The sequence below is a fragment of the Harpia harpyja genome, chromosome 3 (genome assembly GCF_026419915.1).
Source record: "Harpia harpyja isolate bHarHar1 chromosome 3, bHarHar1 primary haplotype, whole genome shotgun sequence".
Taxonomy (NCBI): Eukaryota; Metazoa; Chordata; class Aves; order Accipitriformes; family Accipitridae; genus Harpia; species Harpia harpyja.
The window spans coordinates 79,691,899-79,708,164 of NC_068942.1; the positions used below are offsets into that span (position 1 = coordinate 79,691,899).

General features: G+C 49.4%; 1 protein-coding gene across 1 annotated transcript; it reads left to right on the forward strand.

Annotated features, from left to right (window-relative positions):
* The first annotated feature begins 6,634 nt into the window (after nt 1-6,634).
* On the forward strand, nt 6,635-14,137 carry GNPNAT1 (glucosamine-phosphate N-acetyltransferase 1). Its single transcript, XM_052783611.1, has 6 exons — nt 6,635-6,784; nt 9,750-9,937; nt 10,674-10,736; nt 11,414-11,541; nt 12,076-12,137; nt 12,587-14,137. The coding sequence occupies exons 2-6, from the start codon at nt 9,766-9,768 to the stop codon at nt 12,732-12,734; spliced, it is 573 nt and encodes a 190-aa protein (XP_052639571.1). The 5' UTR covers nt 6,635-6,784; nt 9,750-9,765; the 3' UTR covers nt 12,735-14,137.
* The last annotated feature ends 2,129 nt before the right edge of the window (nt 14,138-16,266 follow it).

The window sequence follows — 16,266 nt, forward strand, 5'->3', positions numbered from 1 at the left end:
CCACCATCAGCTCTCTGTGAGCCCACAGCCAGCTCAGATCTGAAAGCCCAGCTGTCCCTTCCAACCCCCAGGACCCGCTGCCACTCACTGGTCTCACTTAAGCTTCGCAGCCATCCCACGGGTGACTGACTCTCTGAGTCCTTCATTCAGGGCATTTCCCTCTGTTGTTATTTCCTTGCTGATACCTGGAGTTTCACTCCTCCCCACCACCTCCTAGGGCAGGGACATCTCTGTGGATGGGCCACACAGTTCAAAACTGGTGGGGAAATCAGAGCAAACACATATCTTGTCACAGTCCCCCTCCCAGTGCTCCGATACACCCAGTGCTAAAATACCCCCCCAAATCTGGGAGTTTGTTCTCCGCAACCACGTGCTCTGGCTTGCTTTCATTTCTCTTTTTTTCAATAGCAGATCCATCTGCAGTTTGGCCGGAGATAATGAGAGCTGGGAAGCACCTCCTGTCTCATCCAGACTGACTGCCCATCTCCAGCCAGGACCGAGAGCTGGCGTAGGCTGGCCACAGTCTCCTCACCACATGCAATGGGAGGAGGGGGGTTCCATCAGAGAAAAATTTGGGACTGCTCTCCCCGCTTGTGGCTGCATCTGGCTGAACCTCAGCACTAAAGGATGAGGGATGGAGGATGCAAATACACCCAGGGATGGATGGATGGAAGGAAGGAGGGAAGGAAGGAAGGATGAAGTATGGATGGATGGTCAGGGTGAAGCCACTGGCACAAGCTGTGGTACCTTTTCCCAGCACTCACCAGCTGCCACCAGGTCTGGTTGGTGTCCAGCCAGCCCAGAGCCCAGGAAGAGCTGGAGGAGGACCATCACCCTGGGCAGGGGAGGTGGGGGGGACCACGCAGGAGCAGCCCCCCTCAGCACAGTCCACGCAGAGATATTAGCAACCTATTGAAGTTTTCACGGCCTTGCTGATCCTCTCCAGCCGTGAGCAGGCAGCCAGCAGTCACCACCATGCAATTCTGAGAAACTCCCATATTTTCTCCTCCCGCTCTTCCCAGGCGCCCACCTTTGTCAACCGGCTGCTCAGTCTCTTTCAGGCCCCGCTCACTTCAGCCCTGTTGCCCTTCCCGTGCGACTCCTGCCCGCACCGTGCCGGCTCTGGGCATGGGAATCAGCCAGCGGTTGTTTTTTTTCTTCTCTGTAACCTTGGAAATCGGAGACCGAGGGAACATCAGCTTCTGTTTAACAACCGCCTCTTATCACTGCTCACACAGTGCGGCCCGGGCAGAAGATAAAGCATTTCCACCGCAACGGATAAACAGAGATCAAGCTTGCCGAGCAGCTCGCATAGCAATATCGTCCTCTGCCTGCTCGGATTTGGGGTGTGCTTCTTCCCAGGCCCCATGTTCCCCAGTGTGATGCAGGGTCCGGCATGGCCGGGTAGAGCCTCCCCTTGCTCCCAGCTCAGCTGGTTGTTAACCACTTACTTCCAAACTGCTGCACGCTTTGTCCCGCCAGCCGGCTGCCGAGGGACACGCTGAGGTTTTTCTGCTGGGGCCGCTGCCGAGCCTTCGGCCGGGGTGGCCACAGAGCTGCCGTGCTGGGACTCACGTACAAGCAGGGTGCAAGATCTCCCTCCCGCCTACAGCTCCTCTCCAAAGCCCTTCCCGCTGCTCATCCTGCCAGGGCGGCAATTTTGTCTTCAGGTTTTAGATGACCTGATGGTGCAGGACGGACACTTACCCGTGCCCAAACCCCGGCTACCCCACAGCTGCAGAGAGGCCCGTTTTGTCCCTTAAATGTATCCCCCAGCATCCATGGCAGGGGACGACAAGAGACCAGGGCTGTATTTGCTCTCAGGAAGCTTTGATCCTGAATTTAATTGAGCTCATAGAAATACGACCTTTGGGAAATAGAGAAAGGTCTTCCTTAACTGGCCCACTGATGGGACGTTGGGTAAGACACCGTGTTTGCAGAGACAGTCACTAGACAAATGCCATCTTGGCACCACCAGCTTGTATTTGGTGGAAGGGAAAAAGGTAAAAGCTGTTATTTACTCACTAATCCATCCACAGAAAATGGCTTATCGAATCCACAGTGCGCTCATTTTGTACAGGAAGGCTGGGGAGATCTGTCATCCAGAGTGCTCTGCCTCCTGCTGATGCGAAAACGTCCTTTTACCTGCAGGGACCGCAAATCTCTGGAGTTACCTGCAATGCACCCTCGTACCTGCTGCATGCAGGCTCAGGACACTTTGGGATCAGAAGTACCATTGAGGCTGTGTTCCCCATTTCTCAGCTCAAGGCCAGATCTGTGCTTCATCTGATCCCAGCTCCAATTTTTTTCGGGTGAGCTGCTACTATTTTACTTCTCATAAAATAGCCACATCCAAAGGAGGGTGACAGCAGTAATTAAGTTTCTTGCTGGAGCTGCTTTTGCATGTTTTTTAAGCCCTGACTTGGACTCTGAGCTGGGATATTTGAGTATGAATGAGGCTTGATGCTGTTAGGCTCAGGTGGCGATTTTCTCCATTAAAAAAAAAAGTGTTTCTGGGCCATGGGCAGAAGAGACGAGAAAATCTGAAGACACTGAATACACACTTCTTCCAGCCTCTGTGGATGGCAGGCTGGGGCTGCCTCTGCAAGGGGTGGCCTCTGCTTCCCTCTGAAAGTGACAGCTGGGGCAGGGGGCTGTGACACACCTGCGGTTCCTAACGCTTCCCCTTCCCCTGCAATTAAATTGTATTTGGCTTCTTGGCTAAATATGGGATAATTATTTCCAGCGAGGTAGACACAGTCCAGATGCACTTCTCCTTTCATAACTGCACTGGCGTTATCGTAAATCCCAAAGAAATACCATTTCCAGGTCCCAGGCGGCCATCTGGATGGCGGCAGAGCTTTGCCAAAGACTGTCAGGTTTCCCCTACGACTTTACTAAGTTCGAGCAGGTATTTAGTTTCTTGTTGTCCACCCGTGGGCAACATTTGGGGAGACACGGCAGCACCTTTCTTTCCTCTGGCAGACAGATGGGGGTTAAGCGGGCGCTGGGTCCTCTGCGAAATCCAGGTGCCCAGAGCTGGTTTATGCAGTTCTTCTGCAGGTGTTTCCACCACTTGGGATTTATTGGTGGCTGGATACAGCCTGATCTATGAGAGGTTAAAAAGAATCAAAGAGGCTGGTCCCTAGGTATACCGAGCCCCAAGCATCTGTTTCCAAAACAGAATGTAAACAACTTTATTGTGGCAAGGATTTATTCGTTCTTACTGCCTTGTGTCATACGGCCAAAGGAAAGGCGAGTGCTTTTTCTCTCCTCATAAAGCAGGGTGTGTTTCAGACTCAGACATTTACATCAAGCAAGTGCATGGCTCCCTTCCCATCTTTCTGACTGTCCCGCGATCACGAATTTGCAATTTCCCTGCCTTGTGACCGCCTTGTTCCAGTGCTGGCAAATACGGAGCAGCCAGAGGATATCACTTTCCTGTTTTGGTTTTGGTTTTTTTTTTTTTAAATCTGCAACAAAATACACCGGAGTGGAACTGATGGAGAGGAGATGAACGCATCCGTGACACAAGTGGAAATGTGTCATTTCAACTTTCCCCTTGCTCATCAGCAACCAAATCCTGGCCTCAGAGGTACTGGGGAGATTTATCTGTTGGCTGCTGTGAATCCTCACTGGTCCTAATCACTTGACCTTTAAAAAGCCACTGGGTGGGACTTGGAGGTGTCTCAAGGAGATGTGAGAGCTCATCAGCAGCCACGTGCCTTTCGCCAAGCTTTTGGTAAGAAGCGAAGCCTGTTTCGTGCGTGGACTCTCAGGAGCCTTCGCAAAGTGATCCAGTTTCCCCTTGCTGGGTACGTTAACCCAGTCCTTCCCCGCTGCCCACCTCTTCTTTAAAAGCCCATAAGAGCACTACCACCTTCTTCCAATGTGGTTAAAATTAGAAAAAAAGCTTAAAACTTTCCGTGCGGGGATGGGGGTGGCTGAAAACCCGCTGGCTCCATTCTGCCCTGCCTGCACGGTTGGCCCAGGTTTTGCCAGAGGGTTTTGGATTGGCCCTGGGAGGGTGTAAAGATTAAATCTTTGTGAGAGGCTAATCCCCTCGCGACAGTGGCCCTTCTCCAAAACATCTCTGCGTTCCTGAAATGGAAGAAGGTTTCGGAGGTGCTGACAGAGGCACTGTTCAGCTTAAGCCCCTCCATCGGGGCAGGTTTCTTTGCGCTCTGCTTGCAAATCCAACTGAAGAGGATCTATTCCCACCTCTGCCCACAGCCTGGCAAATTCACCTTTCCTTGGGAAGGTTTTTCCATCCAGATCATTTCCCTGCTCTGCTTTAGACCCACGCTGCTACAAAATCCACGTGCAGAAAGGTTTCTGTCCTCAAGCCAAGCTGAAGTCAGTACCTGTGGTGGTAAACAGGACAGGACTGGTCTCCAGGACTAACAAAAATGGCCCTGCTGGGGCAGGGCAAGAGGTTTAACCAAACCAAAGGATTTTTTCCTCATTCTGCAACATTACGCTGCAGCACATTTAGGAGCTCTGGAGGTCAGAAGCTGAGACACACACGCAGAGGATAGCACTGTTCAGCTATTAAATACCACGGGCCAGATGTACGTTCTGGGTCAGGATGTCTCTACGCGGCCGATTGCCAGAAACCGTGAGGATGTATCTGGATAAGGCTTGTCCAAAACATGCTGTATTCCCTGTGCAGGTCCAGGACCTCTGCTCTGAGTCTCACTGGGGAGAGCTGGGCTGACCCCATGTGGTCACGGCCTTGTTATGGCATGATTTTATTTTTAAAAAGTCACGACTTTTCACAGTTACTTAGGTAAAATGCAAAATCTACCTCGCATCCGTAAAATCTTTCCATGAAGGAAAAGGCACCGTGGAGGGAGTTAAGTAAACCCCCCATCTGTCATTTTTCACGCAATGGAAATGTGTCTGCACTCCCAGTTTCCCCGTTTAACCAGTCCAAGCAGCACCTCCCAGTTTCTTTTCATGCACAGAAGCAAGATACGGTGTTCATTTTTTAGCATGGATGGAACCTTCCCAGTCCTCTTAATCCCTCAAAACAAAGGAAACAGAGAAGGGACAGGAGGGGAAAGCTCACACCCAGTTCATGCCTTTTCCTTGCAATAAAAGGTCAATAGTCACGGTGATTCACCCACGAAGCCCCCAGCCCCGGCTCTGCTGGACAAGCTTGGGGTGAGCATCGCCCCCAGACTTTGGGTGTGCCTGAGCCCGGGGGGGTTGGCGTGTGTCATCTGGTCACTCTGGGCCCGAAGAAGTAAAAACTAAGTAATGTTGATTGTTTCCATGGTAACAGAGAGTGATTCATTCTGAGGGTAAAGTAACAGGGGGAAGAAACATGGAAAATGAAAATCATGTCTCAGAAGCACATTGTGTAATTATCTTGTTCAGCAGGCCTCCTGCTACACGCATGCCTTGACCTCTGCTATTTATAAAACAGTCTCTCAAGATGATCTCCAAGTTGTTTGGTTTTTTTATTGAAAAGGAAGAAAAACCCTCACTCATGCACCCTGCCAGCCTTGGAGGCTGAACAAGACCCATCCCAGCGCAGGACAGCAGGGGACCAAGGGGAGTGATGGAGCCTCCAAAAATAATCCCCCCGAGATGAAAATTATCAAAGCGAGGGACGCTTTCGTGATGAAAGCTGCTGCCACCTGCAATTCCTCAGGAAAAAGAAGAACCTTTGTTTAGCCCTTTCATCCGAGCCATCCCTCCGCAGGTACCCACGAGCCCCTCCTGGGCTGTGGCCAGCTCTGGATTAAAGCGAGCAGCCCTCCAAAGCCACGAAGCAGCTTCCCAGAGGAACTCCAGAGGCCAAACCCCAGTGAAAACGCAGCGAAACGTATGCAGAGCAGCCAGCAATTACACCCTGCGAGCTGCCTAGTGATCCGCTGCTTCTGAAACGCGTCGTAGGGATCTTCACCGACCTCACGTGGTCTGGGCCTCAGTTTTACTTTTCTCCCAAAACCAAGTTCTGCAGTCAGTCCAAAAAAACCAGGGAAATCTTTACAGGAAAGGCAGCTGGCTGAAAAAAAAATACCTGCCAAGCTGTAAAGAGAAAGCAGGCACGGATGAGAGGAAGGTGTGATCCAGCAACCCACCCTCCTGCACCGCGCTGCCAGGAGCAGGGCTCCCCACACCCCACTGAAGGAGAAATCATTCCCTTTGCCGAGGGACACTGCCCGCTCCCCAGCCACCCGCCTCGCTCCTGGGGGGATGCCAGTTCGGGGAAGCGAAGGGATTTTTCTTTCAGGCGTCAAAACCCTGTCAGGGCAAACGCCTCAGCCTTCGCACCCCTGAGACTCGGCTGGCCTCGCTGGCCTTCATCCTTCCTCCCGCCGACCCCATCGGGGCCGCTGCCAGGGTGAAACGGCCCTTCAGGGCGGGGAGCGGAGGGAAGGGCGACGGGGCAGGGGGGGTGCTCCGCGGGAACGCCGAGGCCGGGCAGCGGCAGCGACGCCCGCTCACCGCCCGCCATTTTACCCCGGCTCCGCCATCGGGAGCGCGACGCGGGAGAAGAGGCGGGGCCTCTTCCAGAGAGGGGGCGCGGTCACACCGCTCACCGTCCAATCCTCGCACGGGGGGCGGGGCTGTTCCCGAAGGTCGCCGGGCCGGCGTGGGGGTGGCCCGGAGTTCCGAGCGCTCGGAGATGGGGCGGGGCCGACGGGTGGCGATTGGTTGCGCGCTGGCGTGCGTGCGTGCCGGGTCCCGCCTCCCCCCCCCTGCCACGTCCGTGCGGCGCCTGCGGCGGAGCCGGTGCGGGCGGCAGTTGGCGCCGCGGCCTCGTGCACGGGTGAGTGCGGGCGGGGCGGCCCCCCCCCCCCCCGAGGGCCGGGGTTGAGGTGAGGGCTGTGGAGCCCCCCCCGAGGGGCTGGGGGTGAGGTGAAGGGGTCTGGAGAGCCCCCCCCGAGGGGCTGAGGGTGAGGGGATGTGGAGGAAACCCCCCCCGAGGGGCTAGGGATGAGGGGATGTGGAGGACACCCCCCCCCGAGGGGCTAGGGATGAGGTGAGGGGGTGTGGAGACCCCCCGAGGGGCCGGGGCTGAGGGTGAGGGGATGTGGAGACCCCCACCCCGAGGGGCTGACGGTGAGGGGGTGTGGAGATTTCCCCCCCCCCCCTCCGAGGGGCTGGGAGTGAAGTGAGGCGGTGTGGAGACCCCCCCCCCCCCCCCGAGGGGCTGGGGGTGAGGGGATGTGGAGACCCCCCCCTCCGAGGGGCTGAGGGTGAGGTGAGGGGGTGTGGAGACCCCCCGAGGAGCTGGGGGTAAGGGGATGTGGAGACCCCCCCTCCGAGGGGCCGAGGGTGAGGTGAGGGGACCCCGCTGAGGGCCTGCGTGGGGGGGTGAGGGGATCCCCTCGATGGGTTGGGGGGGTCCCACCCCCCCCCCCCCAAGGGCTGCTTCAGCTGAGGGGAGCTGTGGGGACCCCCTGAGGGACCGCGGGGGGGCTGCTTCAGCTGAGGACACCCCACCGAGGGGCCGTGCAGGGCTGTTTCTCGCCCCTCCGGGTAGGGCCGGGGTTTGTCGCCCTGTCCCTTGCCGCTGGGGAGCCGGCAGAAGTCTGACCGAGCACCTGGGGGGTCCCCTTGGGCAGGCAGCTCATCTCGGGGGGGGACCCCCGGCATACCGTGCTCCCTCCGCACCGGTTTTCCAGAGGAGAGCGGAGCCGAGGGAGGTGGGACGGGTGAGGGGGGCCGAACGTGTCCCGTGGGCACTGGCAGGACCCTGTCCCACTCCTGACACGGGTGGGGAGCCCGGGATGCTCCGGGGGAGACTTCAGGTGTGTACCAGGGCTAGCACCTGGTCTTGGAGTAAGCTCAGCAGGCCTGGAGGGGAAACCGGCGACCCATCGAAACAGGCTGAGCTCTTCTTCCTCACCATACATTGATCCTTTTTTTAATTGGCCACTGCGTTTCTATCGAGTAAGTCATATTCCTGACTCCAGAAAATGGGCGAAGCTTCAAACTTCTTCCTGCTCTGGCTGTGCTGCATGTAGTTTGAAGAATCATTCTTAGTTTGTCACTAACTGCTTGAAAAGCATCAAAAATTTTATTTCCTTCATGTGTTTTTCTACTGTTGTGTGTGCTTGGTATTCTGTAAGCCTGAGCTGAAATTAATTTATCTTATGCTGTACAGTACACTATTTGAATGTTGTTATGAACACTCATGAATTCTAGGAAGGCTTTGTAACAGGACAGGGTAATGGCAACGTTAGAACAATCAAGATCTAGGAACAGAGATACCAAGTGTATTGTTGGAACCAGGGAGACTTCGGTTTTGCTCAGCAGTGACATAATTAATACGCTGGCAATGGGCTTGCGGTTCTCTGCACATAACGGCATGATCTGATCGCTAAAGCTCAGGACTGGGACTCAGAAGACCTGGATTCTCATCTCTGACTCTTCCATCTATGGAAATGTTTTTCTTTGCACTTTGTTTTTCCCACTGTTTCATTTTGAAAATTCATGTGGGATGAGAATTTGTATTGCTGTTTAATTGCTATAACAGCAATTTTTTTACTTTTATATGCAAGATTGAGATGAGAATGGGGATTTAAAGGCCAGTGTATACCAGCAGGTGGCATAAAAAAAGATTTTGTGGTTGCTTTTTTTTTCTTTTTTTAAAGAAGCTTTTTCAGTTGCATTTCCAGAGCCACCTTCAGTTTTGAGGCTCGAATGCTGCAGTTACACTGAGATGCTTCACAGCTAACATCCTCTGTACTTTCTCTGGGCAGCTTAACAGGGCTGTAAAATGTCTTATTTTGAGAAGTATTCATCCCAAATACATTTTTCTTTCTGATGTTTATTTGGCCTGTCCAACAGCTTGCAACTACCATAGCTTTTATGGTGCAACTAAGTTAATTTGAAATTGTATAAAGAACTTAGGAGAGGTTCCCATGATACGCTCTGTTCGTACCAGAAACCTGCCCAGGTATTCCACAGGTGACAAAAATTATTTTCCTGTGTCTAGCGATTAGGAAAATATATCCCTTTGCTGCTTCTTGTGTATTATTCAGAATTAGGGATAATTCCCAGATCTTTCTTTAATCATTAACAGGTGTCTCACCATCATCTTGGCAGTTCTGCGTTTTACCTGTTAATGGACAATGAGCCGCTGTGCTTTACAGCTGAGATGGCATTAGGTTTTGTAAATACACCGAGCAAACACAACTGCATTAGAAACGCAGTATGGGCTGTAAGCGTGCGTGCAGGCTGTCATATCATTTGTGTTTTCCTATGTGTGATGGAGTGCTTCTTGGCTGAGATACTAAATATTTATGTGATGGGACTGGTTGAAAAAAGTGTACTATTCCTACTGCCAGTTTTAAATGGAACACTAATGCAAATGATGTCCTCTATACTCAGTAAACAGTATGTTAGGGAGGTTTCTTGAGACTGCGAGATGCTTTCCTTTTCAGAGGGCTATAGAGGTTAAATATCCCAGTTGATGTCTTATCTGTTTGTTTTTTTCCAAGAGAAAAAACTGCCCAGATGAACATAGAAGTGCCACATGTGTTGACTTTAGATAACGTGTGCGGTGTTGGGGTACGCGCTCTTTTGTTTAACCCAGCGGCCTAGTCCGGTGAAGGTTAAGGAGCTTCAATTGCAGATAAAGTGAACAGCAGTTCTGGTTTCATTCACCTTTCTTTGCGTCCCTGAGAAACATCACGTGGCATGATATAACCAGGGGAAATGGCATATTTAGAGATTAAAGCAAGAACAAACCAAAATGTTCCTTACCCATGTGCATTCTGTTCCAGAACACCTGTTGCAGCCATGATGCCTGTTGCAACTGTGATGCCTGATGACACACCGATGTTTGACCCAAATATTCTGCATGAACTTGACTGGAGCGAGAACATGACGACGTTTTCTCCTGCTATTTCTCCTTTAGAACCAGGAGATGGCCTAGTTTTGAGACCACTTTGCACAGCTGATTTAAATCGAGGTAGAATCCTGTTTAATGATCATCCCAAATGAAAGCTAGGTGCTGAACTAGATCATATGTATTTCTGCATGATCTCTCAATAGATCAGGATTGCTCATTTTATCTGATTTGGGTTATTTTTATCAGTAAGGAATTTGAGTACTTGGCACCATGGATTGGTCATGCTGTGTTGGGTGACCCTCAAAATTGGTTTTACTGTTTTAATAACCTCAAAAACAGTCTTAAAATTCAAGTCAAATTTTCCAAATAATCCACAGCTTCCTACTCACCACAGCTTTAGAGAGCGAGTACAGTTGTTCATACTGTTCCTTTTAATATAAAAGTAATGTGAACCAGCATATTATTCTTACTGCATGAAGACGTCTTCAGTTCTGTAACTTGGACGAAAATGTTGTTCTGAACATACAGCTTAATCTCGCATAATTTCAGGCTTATACTTTTCTTGCTTGAATGTATGCAGCTTCTGCGTTCAAGCTGCAGTTTGCTGCTGATGCATTAGCTGATCCTTCAGCAGCGCTCAAGGTGGGAGTTTGATTTTAAGATTGCGGTCTAGCTCTACAAATGCAGAGCGCAGGCTTTTACATATGACTGAATTGCATGGTGCCATGGGGATGTTAACTCTCCAAAGAGCTGTGTCAGGTTGTTCTGTGCTATGTGGAGCTCTTCGTGTGTCTCTGTCCCTCATTGAGGGTTGTTGTTCTGCCCTGCCCCCCCCCCTTTTTTTTTTTTATAACAGGCTTTTTTAAAGTTCTGGGTCAGCTGACTGAAACTGGAGTTGCAAGCCCAGAGCAGTTTATCAGTGAGTATATCATTATTTCTTGGCATTTCCATAGAGGTTGCTGGGACCCAGAGGATACTGATGCTGACAGCAAATCCACTTGGGTGCGAGGCTCCCAACTGCCTGATGCCAGAGGGATTTAGTAGTTCAGCTCCCCTGAGGCAGCCTTTGGCACTCAGTGTTGGATCCAGTTGCAACTATCCTAAAGGGTTTCTTGGCTGGGACGGGCCTAAATTGTATACCTGCTTTTGAGACTGAGCTTTAGATGCCTGGCAGAAGGGAATAGTGGGTGATGGCTTGTTTTGGCTGAATTAATGCAGCACCGGTAGCGAGGCAGAGGCTTGCCTTTGATCATAGCTCAACAGCGAACCCGAGCTTGCTTCACTGGTTTGACTGAGATTTAAGAAAACTTAAGAGGTGCTGCCACCATCATCATAGTGCCCATCTGCAGAGACTCTGGGGAAGGAGGGCTCTCTTGGCAGCTGAGGAAAAGGCATTTGTTTAATTTCTGCTTTTTCCTGGTTCTGTCTGGTTAGTCTGACTCTGGGGCTTTCAGGTTCTGGGGTCTTGGGTGCATCTTCCTTGTGATCCTGAACCCTGCAGTGATCTGCGTTCAGAATCTGTTGCAAGTGTTAGACTTCAGAGCAATTTAATCTGAGATTAATGGTGACTGTTCCGCTGTCTGCCTGCTCCCACAGAAACCTTTGAGCACATGAAGAGATCTGGAGATTACTACGTTACTGTCGTAGAAGACACCAATCTTGGACAGATTGTTGCTACAGCAACGCTGGTGATAGAACACAAGTTCACTCACTCCTGTGCAAAGGTATATTCTCTCACTGCAGCTGTAAAGTGAGGGAAAAGATCCTGTCCCCTGACTCCGTGCATGTTATTTTTATGGTGTTACTGTGTGACAAAGTACCTTCTGCTGAGTCAGTGACAAAGGCATCTTAAAAAATATCTCCCATCCTTGGGTGCTCAGCTAAATAGTAAAAGGAAACTTTGGCTTTTCTTAAGGAAAAAGAGCAATTTGATCTCTGTCCCGTTCTCCCTCCCAGTGAGCTTTTGAACTAGTCAGACTTGGTTCTGATGGAGCAGATGGCTGAGGATCTCACTGCTGTGGAGTCCCAGCTAGACGCGTGAAAACGGGGAGCTAGAGAGACAGAAATCCCTCAGCGGGGAAGGGCTGTGGTGGGACTGCAGCTCCTGCTGGGTGCTGGAAGGGGCATTACGAGCATGTTGACCACTGGAGGAGTTGTATCGAAACAGACAGCAGAAAATTCAAGCATGGAACAGAGAGCAGTAGGGAAATGAGCACAGCAGTGTTCTGTTCGACTAACACTTGCCTGTATTTTCACAGAGAGGAAGGATAGAAGATGTCGTCGTAAGTGGGGAGTGCAGAGGAAGGCAGCTTGGTAAACTGTAAGTATTTCACCACCTTTGCCATTCCACAGCAGGCAGGGCAGCAGGCCCTTACTCAGTTGCTTTCTGTCCCCCCCCACTTACTGTGCTGATGGGTGCCAGCAAACAAGCTGGCAAAGATAGCTCACCAGACCTCTGAGAGCAGGATTTTAGCTCTGCAGGTTAGCTGCAGGGCAGAGCCTCCCCAGCCAGACAGGTGAAAAGAATTTAGCCAGGAGGTATCACTAACTGGCAGGGTGCAAGCTGAGGTTCTTGTAACATAAAATTGTCTGTGAGACGCTGGTACTTTGTTCTCTTTTTTTCTTGGGATAGCAACTATCCTGTATAGTAAAGGAAAATGCAGAGTTCTGTAAAATTTCAGTATTGTCAGTCTGATAACTTTATCTAATTAAATGTTAATTGATCCAGCGTTCAGGGCTGTTTAACTGTTGGTTTTCTGTCTTTTTCAGATTAACGTCCACCCTGACATTGCTAAGTAAGAGACTGAACTGTTACAAAATTACACTTGAGTGTCTGCCAAAAAATGTGGATTTCTATAAGAAGTTTGGCTATTCAGTATCTGAAGAAAACTACATGTTTCAACGGTTCTTTAATTAAGAACTTCTAGTCTTTTTTTTTTTTTAAAGACTGTTGGTGGAGGAGCTTGTGCTACAAACATTCTCTTCGTGGAAAATTTATATAGTATTGCTGCAAATATTAATGATCCCTATAAATAATGAACATGAAATGTGTAAATCCTGGAAAAAAAAATTACTTATATTTTAGAAGGGTCCTCTGGGTTAGGAAATAAGCGCTTAGAACTAATTTTTACTACTGTTCAGTCTAAGTGAAGCTTTTTTGTTCTAGCTGAGTTACAAAGGACTCTTGTTAAAGGGATGGTTTTTAACCAAAGGTATATATTTTTATCTCAAATTTTTTCTTGCATTGTATTTTTCTAAAGGTTTGCGCTTCTTTTCTTGGTAGCCAAAGTACAGCTCGTGGGATTGTTCTGCTGTCTGTACTTCACGGAAGGATGATGTAGCTCGGGTAGGGATGATGCTTCTCTCATGCAGAATTAGTGATACAGAATGGGCATTTGTTCTGTTCTTTCCGTGAAAGCTCACTGAAGTGCTGTTGATGTTAGCGTACCTAAAGTTTTATAGGCACTATTTTCCAAAACTGAATTTGTTACTATTTGTGCGGGTAGGGGAGAATCCTCACGGGCTATGCTAAAGCTTGATGTTCTGAGTCTAAAAATGGATATGTACTTCTCGCTGCAGGGATCCTGCACTTTAGCTGATAACTTTGTTTTCAGGATAATTACTTTTTTTGTGACAAAAAAAAAGAATAACCCAATGGTTTGTGACAGGGCAAAGGTAATGGGGAGACTGGAATGTCTGGCAGACAGAATACACCCCATCTTGAGTGGGGCTCTGGCTTGTACTCAATGGGAATGTGATTTGGGATTGGCAGCAGTGCATTCAGCTTTACCAAACGCACCTGGCCAACTCGCTGTACTTGAACTCCTGAGGGTCAGGTGGGCTGTGGTTTTGCTGGTAATGGCTTATGTTTATGGCATAGCAAACTGGCAGAGAAGTCTCCCATCCTGGTCCTGAGGGATTGTTGCTGCTTTGGAGCATCCCTCTTGCTATAAGATTGGGTAAATGATTTTAGCACTTTTGCCAGCAATGGCAAGCAAGTAACGTACAAAGCTCTGGTTTCAACAGTAGTGTTTTGTGCGAAGAGAGTGACAAATCCTACATCTATGAATAGGGCATTATAAATACATGAAGGTTCGTACAGAACAGCCAGTCTTGTTTGTGAACAGTTAGGCCTTACAAAATGTTCTTTCATTGTGGTGTGGAGAGCTACTTTAAGCTGTGGTGGGGGTTCTATTTAATGTTCCTGATGGTACTCCACTCAATATAGTGTTTCCTTGGTGATGTCTGTTTTATTTATTGATTATTTTTAGAAAAAAAAAATCTTTGTTTAAGCTGAATAAATGAAGACTGCCAAATGTATCTGGTCTGTTCTTCATATTGCTGCCTTGTGCCTAGCGGTAGGTATCCAGAGTAGGTGTGTACCTGTTGTCTTTCAGAACAGTACTGCCTGCTGCAAATACCTTTGTTTTCCTTTCCCTAGACTGAAAAGAATGCTTTTTGAGACCCCATACTGATTTTAAGCATGTCTGATGCACATTTGCATCTTGGAAAGTATGACTTTGATGAAGCAAGTCTTCAAAAGCAAATCTGGTGGTGGAGCCTCTGCCTGCAGCCACAAACCCCCAGCCAAGGACCTCTCCTGCAACCAGAGGTGGGCCTCCAGACATGGACACAAGCCCAGGGCTGCCAGGAACAAGGCATAGTCCGAGACCTGCGTGTCTTGGAGCCAGGCAGGAGTTTCTAACCCACTTTCTGCTCAGCAGCCACTTGTGTTCCAGCTGCAGCAGCCCTGCAGTTAGGCCTAGGTGCCCCATTTTCTTAGGGGTGTTCTCCCCTAAGAGAAAGCAGAGCTTGTCCCAGATGTGCTCTGCTGACAGAAGATCAAGGTGGCTTGAGCCCCAGCTCTGAACTAATTGTGTAAAATCAGCTGGGTCCAAATGACTGAGGTGGATTTTCTTGCCTTTCATAGTTTTAATTAATTCTGAATTTCCACTACTTTAAAGTGGCTTATTTGAATTCTGTGATATCTACACCATCTAAATAGCTCCAGGCCCTCATTAAGAGTTTATGACAAGATTAGCACAAGTGAGGAGCAGGTGATTGTGTACCCAGCTTAGATCATTGTAAAACAAATGAATTAGGTTGAAAGCTTGGGTTTGTGGCTGCATGACAATGCCTCTGCTGGGCAGAATCCAGCTTGTCAGCATCCCTTTAGCTTTGAAGAGCTCTTTGTTCTGTACCAGAGGTGACATTCCCAACCTTGGCAGGCTACCACCCCTATGGAAACAGCAGTGACAGGAGCTCTGTGTTGAGAGGAAAGGTGCTGCCACACCTGGTTAACAGCTAGGCTGTCAGGAATTCCTCCGGAGGAAGACTGGGCTCAGTGTACATGAGGAAAGGGTTGTGGGTGTGAGCTGCAGGGCAGGAACTGGCCTGTTACCAGCAGAGGCCCTGGAAGTGTTAGCTGGCAAACACACTAAACTCACTCTACAAACTGCAGGCAGGTGCTGTAGAGCTGATACTGCCCAAGACTGGGGACTGACAAACACTGCTGCTGCTGAAGAACACCTAGTACACAGGTTTATGTATTTTTAACTGTCACAGTTCACCAGGAAAATGCCACAAATAACAGCATTTAACAGCAACAGGTGGTATTAAAGTACATGAGGCAGCCCCTAAACTGAAGCCCTGTTAATTTATCTACATTTATTTGGCTCAACAGGAAAGAGCAAGACCCTCCCAGGAAACAAAGGAACCAAGGATCTTGTCCAAAATCAACCATAACATAACTACCAGCTTCTCCAGTGGTGTAACATTACCTCCTCCTTGGGATTTCATTTTTTGGGTAACAGCTCTCCCCCCATGAGGAAGAGATCTCCAGCTCCTTCACTCTGTTTCCCCTAAGCTGGAAAGGGAACTTTAGCACCTGAACATACAGCTGTGGATCCCCAAAGATCTGGGTCCTGCAGCTTTGTGTCTGAACCTGGGGAAGGGAAAAAACCACCAATATTCAACCTCTGCTGGTACTCTAAGGCCACAGGGAGGGACCCCTGCTGCCAATTACCACCTTTGATTCAACCCCAGAAAGCAAACAGTAATTGAAAAACCTACTGGCTGTAAGCTAAATGAGACAGATGTCAAAGTTTTAAATAAAAGGCTTAATAATAGATATAAGAAAACTAAATCTCAGAATCCCTTAGGATCTGAGGCAGTTATCTGCAAGGCAGCAGTAGGGGGTAATGGCATGAAAAAAAAAAGATTGGTGGAAAATCCTTAGTCATGAAGCTTGTTAGTTTGTGAAACAGTCTCCCCAGGGAAGCACCAGGACCCCAGTGAGGTAACCAAACCAGACTGCACATGAACAAGTCCCTCTGGCAGGGGATAGTTAGATGAATCAAGAGTGTTCTTCCATCTGTGTTTCATCTCTACCCCTTCCCAAGGGAGCTGAAATAGAAAGCAGTTTTATGCAGAAGTTCTGGTTCCCATGC